General features: G+C 52.2%; 1 protein-coding gene across 3 annotated transcripts; it reads left to right on the forward strand.

Moving 5' to 3' along the window:
• LOC110545207 (thyrotropin-releasing hormone receptor-like) lies at positions 1-13,443 on the forward strand. 3 transcript variants are annotated; one of them, XR_009594512.1, is made up of 5 exons: positions 1-380; positions 2,764-3,154; positions 5,259-5,652; positions 6,409-7,611; positions 8,475-13,443. XR_009594512.1 is itself a non-coding variant. In XM_060391842.1 (4 exons), the coding sequence occupies exons 2-4, from the start codon at positions 2,796-2,798 to the stop codon at positions 6,802-6,804; spliced, it is 1,149 nt and encodes a 382-aa protein (XP_060247825.1). In that variant the 5' UTR covers positions 1-380; positions 2,712-2,795; the 3' UTR covers positions 6,805-13,443. The 3 variants fall into 3 exon arrangements, 2 of the variants coding, with proteins under 2 accessions (XP_060247825.1, XP_060247824.1); XM_060391842.1 differs by having other exon boundaries at positions 2,712-3,154; positions 6,409-13,443; XM_060391841.1 differs by having other exon boundaries at positions 6,409-13,443.
• Positions 13,444-13,694: the final 251 nt, after the last annotated feature.

Below are 13,694 nucleotides of genomic sequence, written 5' to 3' on the forward strand. Positions count from 1 at the left end.
TGCTGTTGATGCAGGTTGGCACTGGGGCTCTTGGCTCTGCCGAGGGAGGGTGAGAGGCGATCGGAGGAGCCAAGAGAAGTTTGTGGGGCCGTGTGTGTTTGTGAGGAGCACACGGCATATGTGTAATACTGCAGTCAGCCGTGTTACACCGTGTAACACTGCAGTCAGCTTTCTCCCACGGAATGAGGCTCAGGCACTGCTCTCCCTCCCTCTCTTTCTCTTTCTCTCCTCTCCCTCCCTTCCTTCCTCCCTCCCTGCTTCCCCTCCTTCTCTGCTTCCTCCCTTCCCCCTCCTCTCCTTCCTGTCTCTTTTCCCTCCTTTTCTCCCCTCCCCCGCAACCAACCTAGCAGGAAGAAAATGCATTGAGTCGTCGTTGCTGGGTAAGTTCTCTGGTCTTAGAAGTTTCTCTTCGGGTCTAGGGGACCTGGTGGGGGAGGGTCTGGCTGGGACACTGTATACAGTGGTCACCACTAAGGTATCTACAAACAGGTGTAGTGGTGAGAGTCCTTGGAGCCGAGACGTCAGGGGTGGACCTCTGCAGCTCTGGCTCTCACAGGGAAGAGCCCTGGGAGGTCTCTGGATTCGGTCCTGGTTACCAGCTTCCTGCTGACTGCAGAGAAAGAGCTGCTGTGGTTGAAGCAGCTGCTGGATTCTGCAGATCTGGGATGCCTTGCTCCACCTAGCCAGAAAGGGCTGCTTTTCAGGAGTGTCCAGGCTGTGTGGCTGTGTCTGTAGGGGCAGGCATGGTGTATGGGCATGTGAGGGGACCGTGAATATTGTTGGGCTGTAGAAAGTCAGCCTGTGATGTGTGTGTGTCCCATGTACCGTGAACACAGTACACAGGGCATGCACATCAGGGCTAAATGTCATGTGTGCACACAGAACCTATGTTGCACGTGTGTATAAGGTTTGTAATGCCTGTGTGGGCCGTCATTGTGTGCTGGTTGAATGGAAAGTTTAGGGGTTGTATTTTTATTGTGCATGTGTATACCTGGATGTATGTTCAACTGTGTGCAAGCATCTTCCACGTGCATTGTATACATGTAGGCACAGGAGCATTGTGTGTGCATGCATGCTGTGTGGCTACAGACATGTGCTCTGTGCTGCATGTGTACAGCTGTGTGCGACATGCGTCCTGTGTATGGCTGCGTGTTGTGTGTGGGCAGTGTCTATCAAAGCACAACTTTTCCACGTGTCCTGCCTTGTTCTGATGCTCTCTCTATCCGTCCTGAGGAATGAGGTAGTGGTGTGGGACTGTGCATCAGGCTGAGCAGAGGTGCACAAGCCCCTGGCCCTGTGTGATGTGATCTGCTGCCTGCACCAGGTCATCTTAGGGTTTATGCCATGCCGAGCTCTGCATCTGTCTACATGCAATCACCCTGAGTACAGTGTGTGTGCGCGCGTGTGTAGGGCTGTGGTATGTGTGTGTGTTGGGTGTGTTGTATATTGTGGTATGTGTGTTTGTGTCTATTAGCTGTATTTCATCTTGTGTTCTATTTGTATGTACTGTTTTTGCACTGTGTGTCACATGTAGTATGTATGTGTATGTGCATTCTAAGTTGAATCCCCATTTTGCTCCCAGGTTGGGACCTGCACTATCTGGATCCTAACGTAACTCCTCTGTAAACATCCCTAGGAAGCTGGTGCCCACTGTTCTCAGAACCCATACCCATCTCCTCCACTTGTTCATCTGAGTCCCTGTGTTCTGAACCTCAGACACTTGCATTTCTGCAGCAAAGAGAAGACCCAGAGTCCATGAGGCTCAGGCCCGGTACTGCTTCTCTGGGCTTCAGGCTCGGCGGCTGAGCCCCCCCCCCCCCCAGTCGCGGGCTGGGACCACATCATGCATTTTGGAACATCATAGGCCCGCTGCAGCAGCTGTGCCCTAAGATAATTCTCCACATGATGGCAGAACCATCCATCTCCCTGTGCTGATGGCTGCTGTCTCTCCACCTCCAGCCTCGACTCCAGGCTCTCCTCAAGGCTTCCCAATTTGCACCTCAGTGGAGGGTCCACGGTGTCTTAAACCTCAGCGGCTCAGACACATGTGCACCTGATCCCTACACTGACTCCTTTCTTGGTCTTCCCATCTGAACCCTGTTCTAGCATCCCCCCCCCCCATTGACTTTCCTGATGGCTTCTCCAGCTGCTCTTCCAGAGGACCTGGGTTCAATTCTCAGCTTTCAACTGTCTGTAATTCCAGTCCAGGAGATCAGATGCTCTCATCTAGCTTCTATAGGTACTAGATACGCACACAGTACATGGAAATACATTCAAGCAAAGTACCCATGCGCATACAAATAAATAAAAGGGAAAATAAAGGAATATTAAAGAACAGACACATATCACTTATCAAGGTCAAGGCTGGGGACATTTTAGGCATCACTGTTTCCAGGCTAATATCCCTAAGAAGCAAGTAAGTGTCTGTCCTTCCGAGAGAGGGTGTGATAGGCTTAGGAATGCTGCGGCCTCAGCAGCGGGGCCCTCATGGTTTTCTTGGCAGAGAGCTTGGCATTATATAAGCTCCCCCCTCCACAGTGGGCTGTTCTATGCATGCATACAGGAGAGGAAACCTCATGGTGGCCCTACTCATTGCTATTGGTGGGAATGGCAGACCAGCATCCACACTCCATGACCTGCCCAAGTCTTGCAGGTCAGTGCAGTATTCATGCCACGCAGCACCTGACCTCTGAATGCGGTGTCCTGTGTAGGTGTTTATAGAACCCAGGCCAGTCTCAGGGCTGCCTCTTCCCACCCCTCCAGGCCTGTGGGGCATCACAGAAAACGCCAGCAAGATGGACGGCCCCGGCAATGTCTCACTGGTTCATGGTGGCACCACACTGGACCTGCCAGAGTACAAGGTGGTCTCGGTCTTCCTGGTGCTCCTGGTGTGTACCCTGGGCATTGTGGGCAATGCCATGGTGGTCCTGGTAGTGCTGACCTCACACGACATGCACACGCCCACCAACTGCTACCTGGTGAGCCTGGCTCTCGCTGACCTAATTGTGCTGGTGGCTGCGGGCCTGCCCAATGTGTCTGACAGCCTGGTGGGGCACTGGATCTACGGACATGCTGGCTGCTTGGGTATCACCTACTTCCAGTATCTAGGCATCAATGTCTCCTCCTGGTCCATCCTGGCCTTTACAGTGGAGAGGTGAGTACCCACTGGCTCCCCCAGTGCCCTCTTCTTTCCCATTGTCTTCCTTAATGAGAATCCAGAGAGTCTGGATTCAAGCAGGGGATTCCTGGTAAATGGAGGCTCCACTAAACAGAAGGGGAGCTGAGCCAGCATGGGATGATAGAAGAACTAGCAAAGATATGGATATCTGTTCTGCTCCTAGATTAATGTAGGGCATCAGGGAAAGTCCCTGCCTTCCTCTGGGTCTAGATTTCCCACCCAGAACACAGGCATTTGGATGGTCTTTCTCCCCATCCCTCACTACTGGGGACTGAACCTGAGCATTCCACATACTAGACAATCCACATCTTTAATCTTTAAAAACAAAATTAAAAGAGACAGGGACTTGGTAAAGCTGATTATAAGCTTGTGATCCTGCAGAGGAATTTTAATTCAGGAACATGGCTGCTCTGATTATATCCAAAGACTTTCTAGGTCTTTGTGATCCAGCTGGACTGCAGACAAGACACACACCTGTAATCCCTCTTGCTGGAATACAGACAAGCCCTTAGTACGCACCTTTAATCCCAAACAATGAAGATTATGTTAGTTTGTAGAAGGAAGCATCCAGGTTTAAAAGTGATGTATGATTGAGAGGCAAAGTGACAAATGAGAGAAAGAGGTGACAGAATAGAATATGAACAACTCTCATGAGAACAGAGAGGAAAGAGGCGACTTAAGAGCAGCACACAGAGAGAAAGGAGGCAGTTTTATCAGGAGAGTTTTACATACAGGTTGTAGAGAGAACAACCTAGACACAGGTGAAGACAGACAAAGCCAAAAATGAGAAGGAACCAGAAGATCAGAACAGATTCTAGAGTTAGTTTGAGGCTGGGAAGAGTAATTCAATCAGAAACCGAGAGAGGCCAGTTTGAATCAGTCAGTTTGGAGAAGAGTTTGAGCCAGAACAGCTGAGTTGAACCAGCTGTCCAGAGTTCAGAAAGGGCTAGAAAGGGTGAGCTTATTCAGCAGTAAATTTCAGAGGCTGAAAACATTCTAGGCCTAGATTAGATTGTATAGAGGCTAGAAGCTCCCAGAACTAGGCCTAGGTTAGCAGACAGAGGTAGTAAGCTCTGATGTGAAAATTACATCTGGCAAATAAAAGAACCATCACATCTGGAGCCCAACATGGGGCACAATTACAAGAGGAGAATGAAAATTACTACTTTTACATGATCCTCCTGCCTCAGTGTCTCAAGAAGCTGAAATAACAGACCTGAATGACTGCCCAGCTATGGAGTCTCTTGAGACTCCTCCAGCTTGATTTTAAAAAATTTGTTTGCTTGCTTGTTTGTTCATTTTATGAGGCAGAGTTTCACTAAGAATATATAGCTGGAAGAGCAAGCTGGCCTTGAACTATCTTTGAAGCTGAGGCTGGCTCAGACTCAAAGCAATCCTACTATGTCAGTCTCACGGGTCCTGGAATGACAAATGGGTACCACCACGTCTTGCTTATCTCTGATTGTAACACCCCAGACACAACTAGGCTAGTAGCTGAACATGCTGATCTGAAGCCTGAATTTGGGGTCAAGTTCAGCTGCGCTGTTGGCAGAAGCTGAGGCTTTGGGCTCAGAAACGTGTTAGGGCTGCCCAGAATCTTGTGGAAGCCCAGGCCTGCCGCATCCAAACGCTGAATCTGTTTCTGCCATCTCTTATCTGTGCTTGTCTGGGGACGAGTCAGCATACGGAGACCTCGTCTGTCCCATGTGACTGTCCCCAGGAGCCTAAGTGTGAGCAATAAAGGGATCTGCCTGTGAGAGAGGTGCACTATGACTCCTTGCTGCTGGTGAAGGATAGCAGAAAACGCTTTGACCTCATGTGGTGCTCAAAAGGCGCCTTTGGAAGGCATGGGAGTTACAGGGCAGGGCATTTCCAGGCTGCTTTCTGTTCCTCTCTGGAGGCTGGCTTTGCTCTGCCTGTCCTTAAAGGGTCCTCACCCTAAACCTCTTGCAGCCTGTCCTTGCAAAATACAGCTCAGCCACTGCTACCTAGACATGGCTCAGCTTAGGACGGGCGTCTCAGACTGACAACAAGCAGTCCTGTGGCCCTAGGAGCCAACATGCCTTGCCTGTGTCCCCAGGTACATCGCTATTTGCCACCCAATGAGAGCACAGACTGTGTGCACCGTGGCCCGGGCCAAACGGATCATCGCTGGCATTTGGGGGGTCACATCCCTGTATTGCCTCCTCTGGTTCTTCCTGGTGGACCTCAATGTCCGTGATAACCAGCGCCTGGAATGTGGCTACAAGGTGTCTCGAGGCCTCTACCTGCCCATCTACTTGCTGGACTTTGCTGTCTTCTTCATTGCACCTTTACTGGTGACCATTGTGCTCTATGGGTTCATTGGGAGGATCCTGTTTCAGAGCCCATTGTCCCAGGAGGCCTGGCAGAAGGCGAGGCGGTCTCATGTGCAGGGCGAGGGTGCACCAGGCAGCTGTTCTACGTCCAAGGGCTCCATGCCCTCCAGGAAGCAGGTTAGGGGCCCTCTTGGGTGCAGGTGGTGGGGGTTGCATGTGGGGAGAGTCATGGGGAGGGGCACAGATATGCCAAAGAGCACATAACACCTGGGAAAGCAGATGAGTGGAACAGTCACTTGGTCCCATCCATCCATCCATCCATCCATCCATCCATCCATCCATCCATCGCCTGCCAAGCCTTTTCATGTGCCAGGTGGGTGCTGGGACACAGGGAAAACATGGAAGGGCCGTCAGATGCCCTCCTTGAACTATGAGAGTTGAACCAAGCAAACAAACCTGTCCTAAGTCAGGAAGGAAGGAAACACGGGAACAAATGATGCTGGGGGGCCAGGAGTTAGGGGACAGTTCAGGAGTGTTTGCCAACAGGGTGACAAATGGAAAGAGCTCTGAGCTAGGCAAGGGTAAAAACCTAAGTTGGGTGCATGAAAGCATTCCAGGAAGAGGAACAGCCAAGGTTGACGCTGAGGTAGCGAGCTGAGCAGAGAAGGGGCTTTGAAGGAATGGTAGGAACATTCAGGACTAGGAAGAAGAAGAGGGATGGTGGCTGAAAATGAGATGGGGGTACACAAAGGCATGAGGAAATCCAATGTCTTGGGGAGCTCACGGTAGTGACTGTCTTGAGGCCCAGTTCTGAGAGATCCCTGACCTTCTGGTTTTGGCATCTGACATATGTGGCACCCCTGTTGTCAGCTTCTCCCCATGCCTGGTGAGCGAGTCTCACAGCCACAACCCTCCCACCTCTCCTCCCTGCAGGCCACCAGGATGCTGGCCGTGATCGTCTTGCTTTTTGCAGTGCTGTGGACCCCTTACCGCACACTGGTGCTGCTCAACTCTTTCCTGACCCAGCCTTTCCTGGACCCCTGGGTCCTGCTGTTCTGCCGCACCTGTGTCTACACCAACAGTGCCATCAACCCTGTCATCTACAGCCTTATGTCCCAGAAGTTCCGGGCGGCCTTCCTGAAGCTCTGCTGCTGTGGGGCTGCTGGGCCACAGAGGCCGTCAGCACGAGTCATCACCGGTAACTCCAGTGCTGCCCAGGAGACCCCATTGGGAACAGAGAAGATGCAGCTGGGCTCCAATGAGGCCTCAGGACCCACGGCAGCTGATGCCCTGAATTGTCAGCAAGAGCCCCACTACAGTGTGCTCTGAGGACCCCTGCCTGGCCCCTGACTCCACTCCCTGGGTTGGCTTACTCCCTGGCCTGGTTGGCATCCGCCCTGAGCACTGGTGGATCACCAGGAGAGGGGCAAATAGCTCCTCGCTAATGGGCCTCCAGAAGTCCCTTCACCATGAAGGAGGACAATGTTCCCAGCTGGACCCTGTGTGGGTAGTTCTTTACTCTGAAGTGAGGCCAGTGGGAGCAGAGAAGAAGTGGGAAGCCCAGCCTTCGTGCCCTGTATGAGCAAAAACTTTTTATCTGTTTTCACTCAGTACTTTAAGCATCTTTTGTGGGTGTTACTGAAGGAATGTGCTTCCAGGCTTTGATGGCATCTGTCCCTTGGTGAGACCACACACACAGGTTTCAGAAGTGGCCACTGGACAGTAGGGTTCCATAGAATGGGTGTCCAGCAAGTCACATTGGCACCCAGGGCTGCTCCGGGAAGTCCATTCCTAACCCCAGCACTCCTTCCAGTCTTCCAATCCGGTGAACAGTCTTGCTAGAGACCCCACCAAGCAGGCTCATCTACCACAGATGTTCTCAAAGGGGCTGTTTGTCTTCCTAACCAGCATCATCATGAACACACCTCCGTGTCTTTGGCCCCAAATGTGTCAGCCTGGCTCTCTGGCTCCACTCTGCCAGTCGCTGTCCTGTGTGCTGTCTTCACTGGAGGCACACTGCAGACTCAAAGGTGAAGTGGTAGAAAAAGCCTCTGGGGACACAGCCCCCTCACTGTCCACAGGACCGCTGGCTGAGCCTGAGGACGTCAGGCCTCCACGTCCCACCCTGAAAATTCGGTCAGTGACCGTACCTTGGTCCGGGTACCCCAAGGCTGAAGGACTCAGTAGCAAAGATGCTTCTACAAGCAGGGGTGATTGGAGACCCCAGGAAGGCAGGAAATGGGAGGGGGTTGCTTGTGGGGAGGTGTGTGGTTGGCCCAAGTGACTCAGCAGTTTCTGGCTTCCTGGCTGGATGCGGCCCTAGTGACTCATCCCTGTTCTGGGGAGCTGGGGTGCTCCAAAATAGATGTGGCTTTTTAGGGGCTCTGGTTGCTGAGTCTGGGCTGGTGGGGCAGGGCATTTAGAACCTCAGGGGGAAGAAAGGGCATTACCAGGAGGAAAGCCCTCGAAAAGGTTGAGGATGCCCAGGGCAGCTGGAGCCCTATCTCAGGCCTCCCCCTGTCACTCTTTCCAGCCCGAGAGGCACATTTTCTGGGGTAGACATTGCTCCGCCCTCCACCTGGGCTGGCTGGTGCTGCCACCCTTTGAGCAGGTGTTTCCTGAAATACCCCAGGGGATCTTTCTTCAAAGTCACCCCTTTACCCCGTGACTCAAAACCTTGCTGCTCTTCCTTACCACACCCATGTGACATGCTGATGGTGTCCCCTTGCTGATGTGGCCACACAGAACTGACCCCCAGCTCTGCCCTGCCTCCTGCACCATTGTCTGAGATCAGAGCCTCTGTCCCGTGGGAGGTAGTGGCGGGGATCGACAAAATGGGGGACAAACGTGGCGTAGGCAGGGTCTTCCATGCTGCCCTATCTGCCTGTGTGAGCTGCAGGCACAGCCACAGCCCAGAGGTGTGACCTTTTTCTAGAGCTGTGGCCTCAACAAAACCCCCATTGCTGCTTACGGGTCCCGTCCTATCTTGTTTTTCCTAGGCAACCGTTCCCCTGAAGCCCGGCATCAGCACCAACACGGCTGCATGGCGTCAGCTGGAGGTACGCAGCCGCCACCTCACATCACTGAACCTTACGCTGGCCTGTGCTTTAGTTAAGCTGGTCCATGACGCTGATAGCCAAGTGACGGTACCCACAGCTGTGGCCCATGCTTGCTGACTCAGCTCTATATACCACCTTGCCCAGCGTCCCTCAGGGCATCTGAGCACTGCCTCTGGCCCTCCCTGAACACCTCTCTCTCTTTTTTTTCCTAGTGCCACAGTGAGTTGGGTCCTTGGTTCTTTTTTTTTTTAAGATTTATTTATTTATTTATTTATTTATTTATTTTGTATATGGTGTTCTGCCTTCATGTATACCTTCAGGTCAGAAGAGGGCACCAGATCTCACTATAGATGGCTGTGAGCCACCATGTGGTTGCTGGAAATTGAATTCAGGACCTCTAGAAGAGCAGCCTGTGCTCTTAACCTCTGAACTATCTCTCTAGCCCCTGGGTCCATGGTTCTTGTACCATGTCAAGAAACAATCCAAGCTGCTCCTGGACACTAGCAGAAGCTAAACTGAGCGGCACCCCTAGGCCTAGTGAAAGTTCACTGAAAGGATGGAACTTGGTCAAGACGGGAGTCCACAGTGCAGAGCTGGAGGAGGGCCCTATCACTGCCCTAAACTTTTCCCTCCTGCCTTCAGGGTGGAGTTCTGGAGTTTGATAACTCCAAGGGCCTTGTAACTTGCTGTATACTGCACAAGTCTCTGCCTAGAAGGGACCTGCAAAGTCCATCGAGGTCAGAATAGCAACGCTAATGACACTTTAGTGAGCTTTGGTTCACAGGAGCTGGGGGCTACCTGGTGGAGCCCAGCTCTCTGCATTCACCAGGAAGTAGCTGAAGCATCCTTCCCCACAAAGCTACAAGTATAAAATGCTACACTTCCAGGATCCTGAATTTTAACTCCTTCTTACCCCGCTCATGTCTGCCTAAGTACACAATCACTGACATCACTGTGCATGGGGAAGTGACAGCATTCTGAGCATCTCCAAGCCTGGGCAGAGACACCCACCATCAGTCTGGAGCTGCCTGAAAAGGAGACGCCTGCTCAGCTGGGACAGCGCCAGAAAGCAGCTGTCTGCAGATCCTGGGCTCTGCGAGAGCTGTGCTCCGTGCACAGGACAGCAGTTACGGGGACACTGGGGCGGTGGTCTTTGTCAAATGTGAAACTGAAAATCACATCATGACAGACAGACTCTTTGGAGACTTTGCCTCTTGGTGCTATGCATTCGGTAGTTCTCACTTTCTTGAGTGGACTTGGGTCTTGTAGGGCCCAGTTCAGATTATGGCTAGGCAGAGCTCTTGAGGTCAAAACCGCTCCATGTCCTAAGACCATTGTGCTTCAACTCTTGTGTCCAGCTGTGGCCTGCCATAGCTTCTCTTTTGTAGGGAAGGAGGTCAGTGGCTACACCCTCTCTTGGCTTGGAAAGCTTCGTTTGGTAAAGCTGCTGGTTGGTTGGTGAGTGCTGTCGAGGCCTATGGAGTCCTATTACACTGTATTTTCTTCTTTGGCAGGTGGGCTTAGGCTCTGGTGTGGGATGGTAGGCAGCGGCCCAGCCGTGCATGGGTCCTGTAAAGGGTGCTTTTGTTTGGCCACTGTGGATTCCTGCCTCAGAAGCAGGCTGCCTTGGACATGATGAATGCCCTGGAGGGTAAGTACCATGGAGCAGACCCCAAGGGTCCCTCAGGCCCTAAAGCAGAGCCTGTTCTCACTTGTGGCAAGAGCTCCACCCTGAGGCGGCAGCTGAGGACCCACGAATGCAAAGATTCAGAGAAAGACGTGGGAGCCTTCTTCAGGACTGCCTAATAACACACAGGCATTTGCAGACGTACGCATGTGCTCATGTGTTACTTAAAGCCTTTTACAGATACGTGAGCTGTGCTTGGAATAAGCATAGGCAGCCTGTCTTAGGCATGCTTTCCCTGGAGGCCAGGTGACCACGGATGCCTGCTCCCAAGCTTGGGCTCTGGAACCTTCTCAGATCACAGCAGTCTGCAAACACCTTGTTTCTCCCCTATGGGACTCAGGAAGCTGCAGGTCCTCCGTGGTCAGGAATGCCCACCCAGTCACAGTCACTCAGAGCATCCCTGAAAGATGCTGGTCTATTCCACAGCATGGTGGTCTCCCCATCCTCCCCAAGGAGACTGGATGCTTACTCGGGACGTTCCACAGAGGCGTAGATGAAGCCTGTGAGACATGTGGTCTAGAGACACAGTAATTAGCCTTCAAGCACGGGGCCTGGCAGCCCATTTGTCACCGCAGTTCATCTTAGAGCCATCTAGGTAATTGGAAGGTCATCAGTATGGGTATTGAAGGATTTAAAGGAATATTAGCCCTCCTCATTTCCCTGCAGCTTCTGGGAGCTGCAGATGCTGGAAGACAAAGTACCTACTAATCTTTTCCTGCGTGTTCTAGTTGGCTCTACAAGGGCAAACAGGAGTCAAAAATAAAAAAAGTAAGCAAGGGCTCTTAAGTGCGGAACCATTTCTTCAGCCCTCTGTGTCTATTTTATGAATCTTTTTTTTTTTTTAAGGCAGGTTTTTGCTATGTTGACCAGGGTGACCTTGAACCCTAAATCCTCCTACCTACAGCTCCCGAGTGCCGAGACTGTAGTCATGCTCAACTGTGCCGAGGAGAGTTCTCAAGGACTTAGGAGCTGCCCTTCTGAATGTTGATCAAAAGCTGGGGTTCTGTCTCACTGTGTCTGGCAAGGGAAGCTCATGAATGGACCAGGGAAGGGCAGATGTTGAGGGACAGAGGGGCAGGAAATACACAGGGCTTGCCAGGTGGCCATCTGTGCTCTACTTTGCTGTCTCTGGCGGATGGGGACTTGTGAAACATTGGTGGGACAGTACGGGGAAGATGACAGCTGAAAGGGACCACAGAAGGATGCCCTAGGATGAAGCCTGGGGCCTAGGGAGGCCTCGCAGAGGACACACAGCAGCTCTGCACCAGCACTGAGATCGAAAGCAGGCAGCGCCATCTGGTTTTGATTCCCCTAAGACCCACGGGGGCGGAAGACAGAAACAGCTGCTGTTCTGGGGAGGTGTTGATTTGATTTGGGAGGAGGCAGGGAAGGAAGAGAAGTGAATAAAAGGTACAATATGGGGACAGGACCGTCTGACTTGAGTCCACTGGGGAGCTTACCCACAGCTGTGTGAGCTTTGTCCTCCCCATCCGTCCTACCAAGTACAGATAGCATTTGCCTTGACCCCCATCAACCAGGGAGGATGGTTGATGGCTGTATCAAACCTCTATTCTTGTGACCCCCATCCTGGGCAGAGAAGAGCTATGTAACTTAGGCCCTGAGCACCCACACACAGCAACGGGTTGGAGTGGGACCAAGATCCATAGTGGGGCACACAGAGAATCCGCTATAGACACCACACGTCGAGGCCCTTAGAGCTCACTGTCCTTGACCTTGAGTGCAATGAAAGGTGTGGACAAGGCATGTTCAGAGCAGAAGCTGTGGCAGGTCGTGCCCCTGTGATGATGGCTGCTCAGGGAGTGAGACACTTGGTGTCCCCTAAGTGGCTCGTGAGTGACATGGATGAATGAGGAGCAGAGGCTCAGCTGCCCTACATGGACTACAGAAAGCTGGCCTCACACAGGTCACTCCCACTGAGAGGACCCACTGCATCAGATTGGCCGATCCAAGCTCCTATCTCTCTGCTGGAAAACCAAGGCCCTAGGAAGAGATGGAACCTTCCTGTCTCTCTTAGCAATGCTGTCCTGGTTCCCAATGCTTGATGCTTGCAAGAGTGACAGTCTGTCATGGCCAGATCCCCCAGCCTTGGGGTGCAGGGGCTTCTCTGCTGGTCTGGTTGGAACTGCATCTACACAGCACTGTGGCAGGAAACTCCTGAAAGGGATCAGGGTTCCTGGCCTCTCTAGATCCCACACCCTGTGCTGGCCCTGAAGGTGCTCTTGACCCAGGACTCAAAGGTCAAGGTGGGAGGAGGCCAAGGGTTCAGCCATGGGGCTCTGCCCTGCAGTGTATTTCTAGTTTGAGTGAAGAAAACCAGAATTCAGACTGAGTCCCAATTGTTTATGCTGTCCTGCTGACTGGATTCAACACTGAAAAAGCCACTTGGGGAGAAGCAGGGACCAGGGGACCGACCCTCTTCGGCATGATGACGGGACAAGAAGAGGTGGCAGGGAGAGTCTTCCTGCAGGTTTGAGGGATCAGGAAGTTGGGAGAAGCAGGGATAGCTGAGGAAATTAGAGCCCTCAGGGGCCTTTCTCAAAGCCTCCAGGGCTTTGGTGTTGCACAAGGCACAGGCAGGGCATGCAAGGGTCTTCAGTCCTTATTGTGCTTGTACCAGCTTCTCCAGGAACCAGCTGGCCGACACTGGTGTCTGTCTTTTTCTCAAGGCCTTACTTCCAGCTCTCCCACAGCCCCCTGGGTGTCTGGTCCCCACCTGCAGCCACCCCAGGCTTGAGCTTGCAGCCTCCACTCCGCAGACCCCCACTGGCTCTGCCATGCACCCCCATGCCAAGCAGGACAGTTTCTCTGCTCCCCACAGCATGCCATTCCACATGCGCATAAATTATCTTTTAATTGAAAGGTTATAAGCCCTTTAATCTTGCTTATTGTAGCTGAGATGATGTATGTTTGTACAGCTTTATTGGATAATGAATGTCCTCGCCTCCCAAATGCCCATTTAGTTTGCTTTGCCGTGGCTGTGTGGGGGTGGGGCGGGCAGTAAAGGCCCTACATCTGCGATGCCTGAAAAAGGTGGCTTCAGGAGCCAGGGGGATGCGTGGCTTAGTTGGTAAAGCGCTCACCACACAGGCACAGAAGCTGTTCACAACCATCTGTTAACCCCAGTTCCAGGGAGTCTGATGCCCCCTACTGACCTCTGTGGGAACTGCATACGCACAATGCGCAGACATGGGGACAAAACATTCAAACACGTAAAATAAAAAATAAATCTTAAAGAAAAGGGACTGGTTAATCAAGAACTTGCATTTTTCAAATAAACAAACAGCCGGTGGGTGCTGGTTAAGGAGGACATGAGCCTCCAGCCTCCACATACATGCGGCACAAAAGCAGTGATGACGCTAGGAACACTGAAGGATTTGAAGATATTTTTTCACTCACTCTCTGTGTGTTGTGGAGTTTGTGATAATCTGCAGAGCTTGCCTGGACTGGCCTCC

Source organism: Meriones unguiculatus, chromosome 10 (assembly GCF_030254825.1).
Source record: "Meriones unguiculatus strain TT.TT164.6M chromosome 10, Bangor_MerUng_6.1, whole genome shotgun sequence".
In the NCBI taxonomy this organism is placed as follows: domain Eukaryota; kingdom Metazoa; phylum Chordata; class Mammalia; order Rodentia; family Muridae; genus Meriones; species Meriones unguiculatus.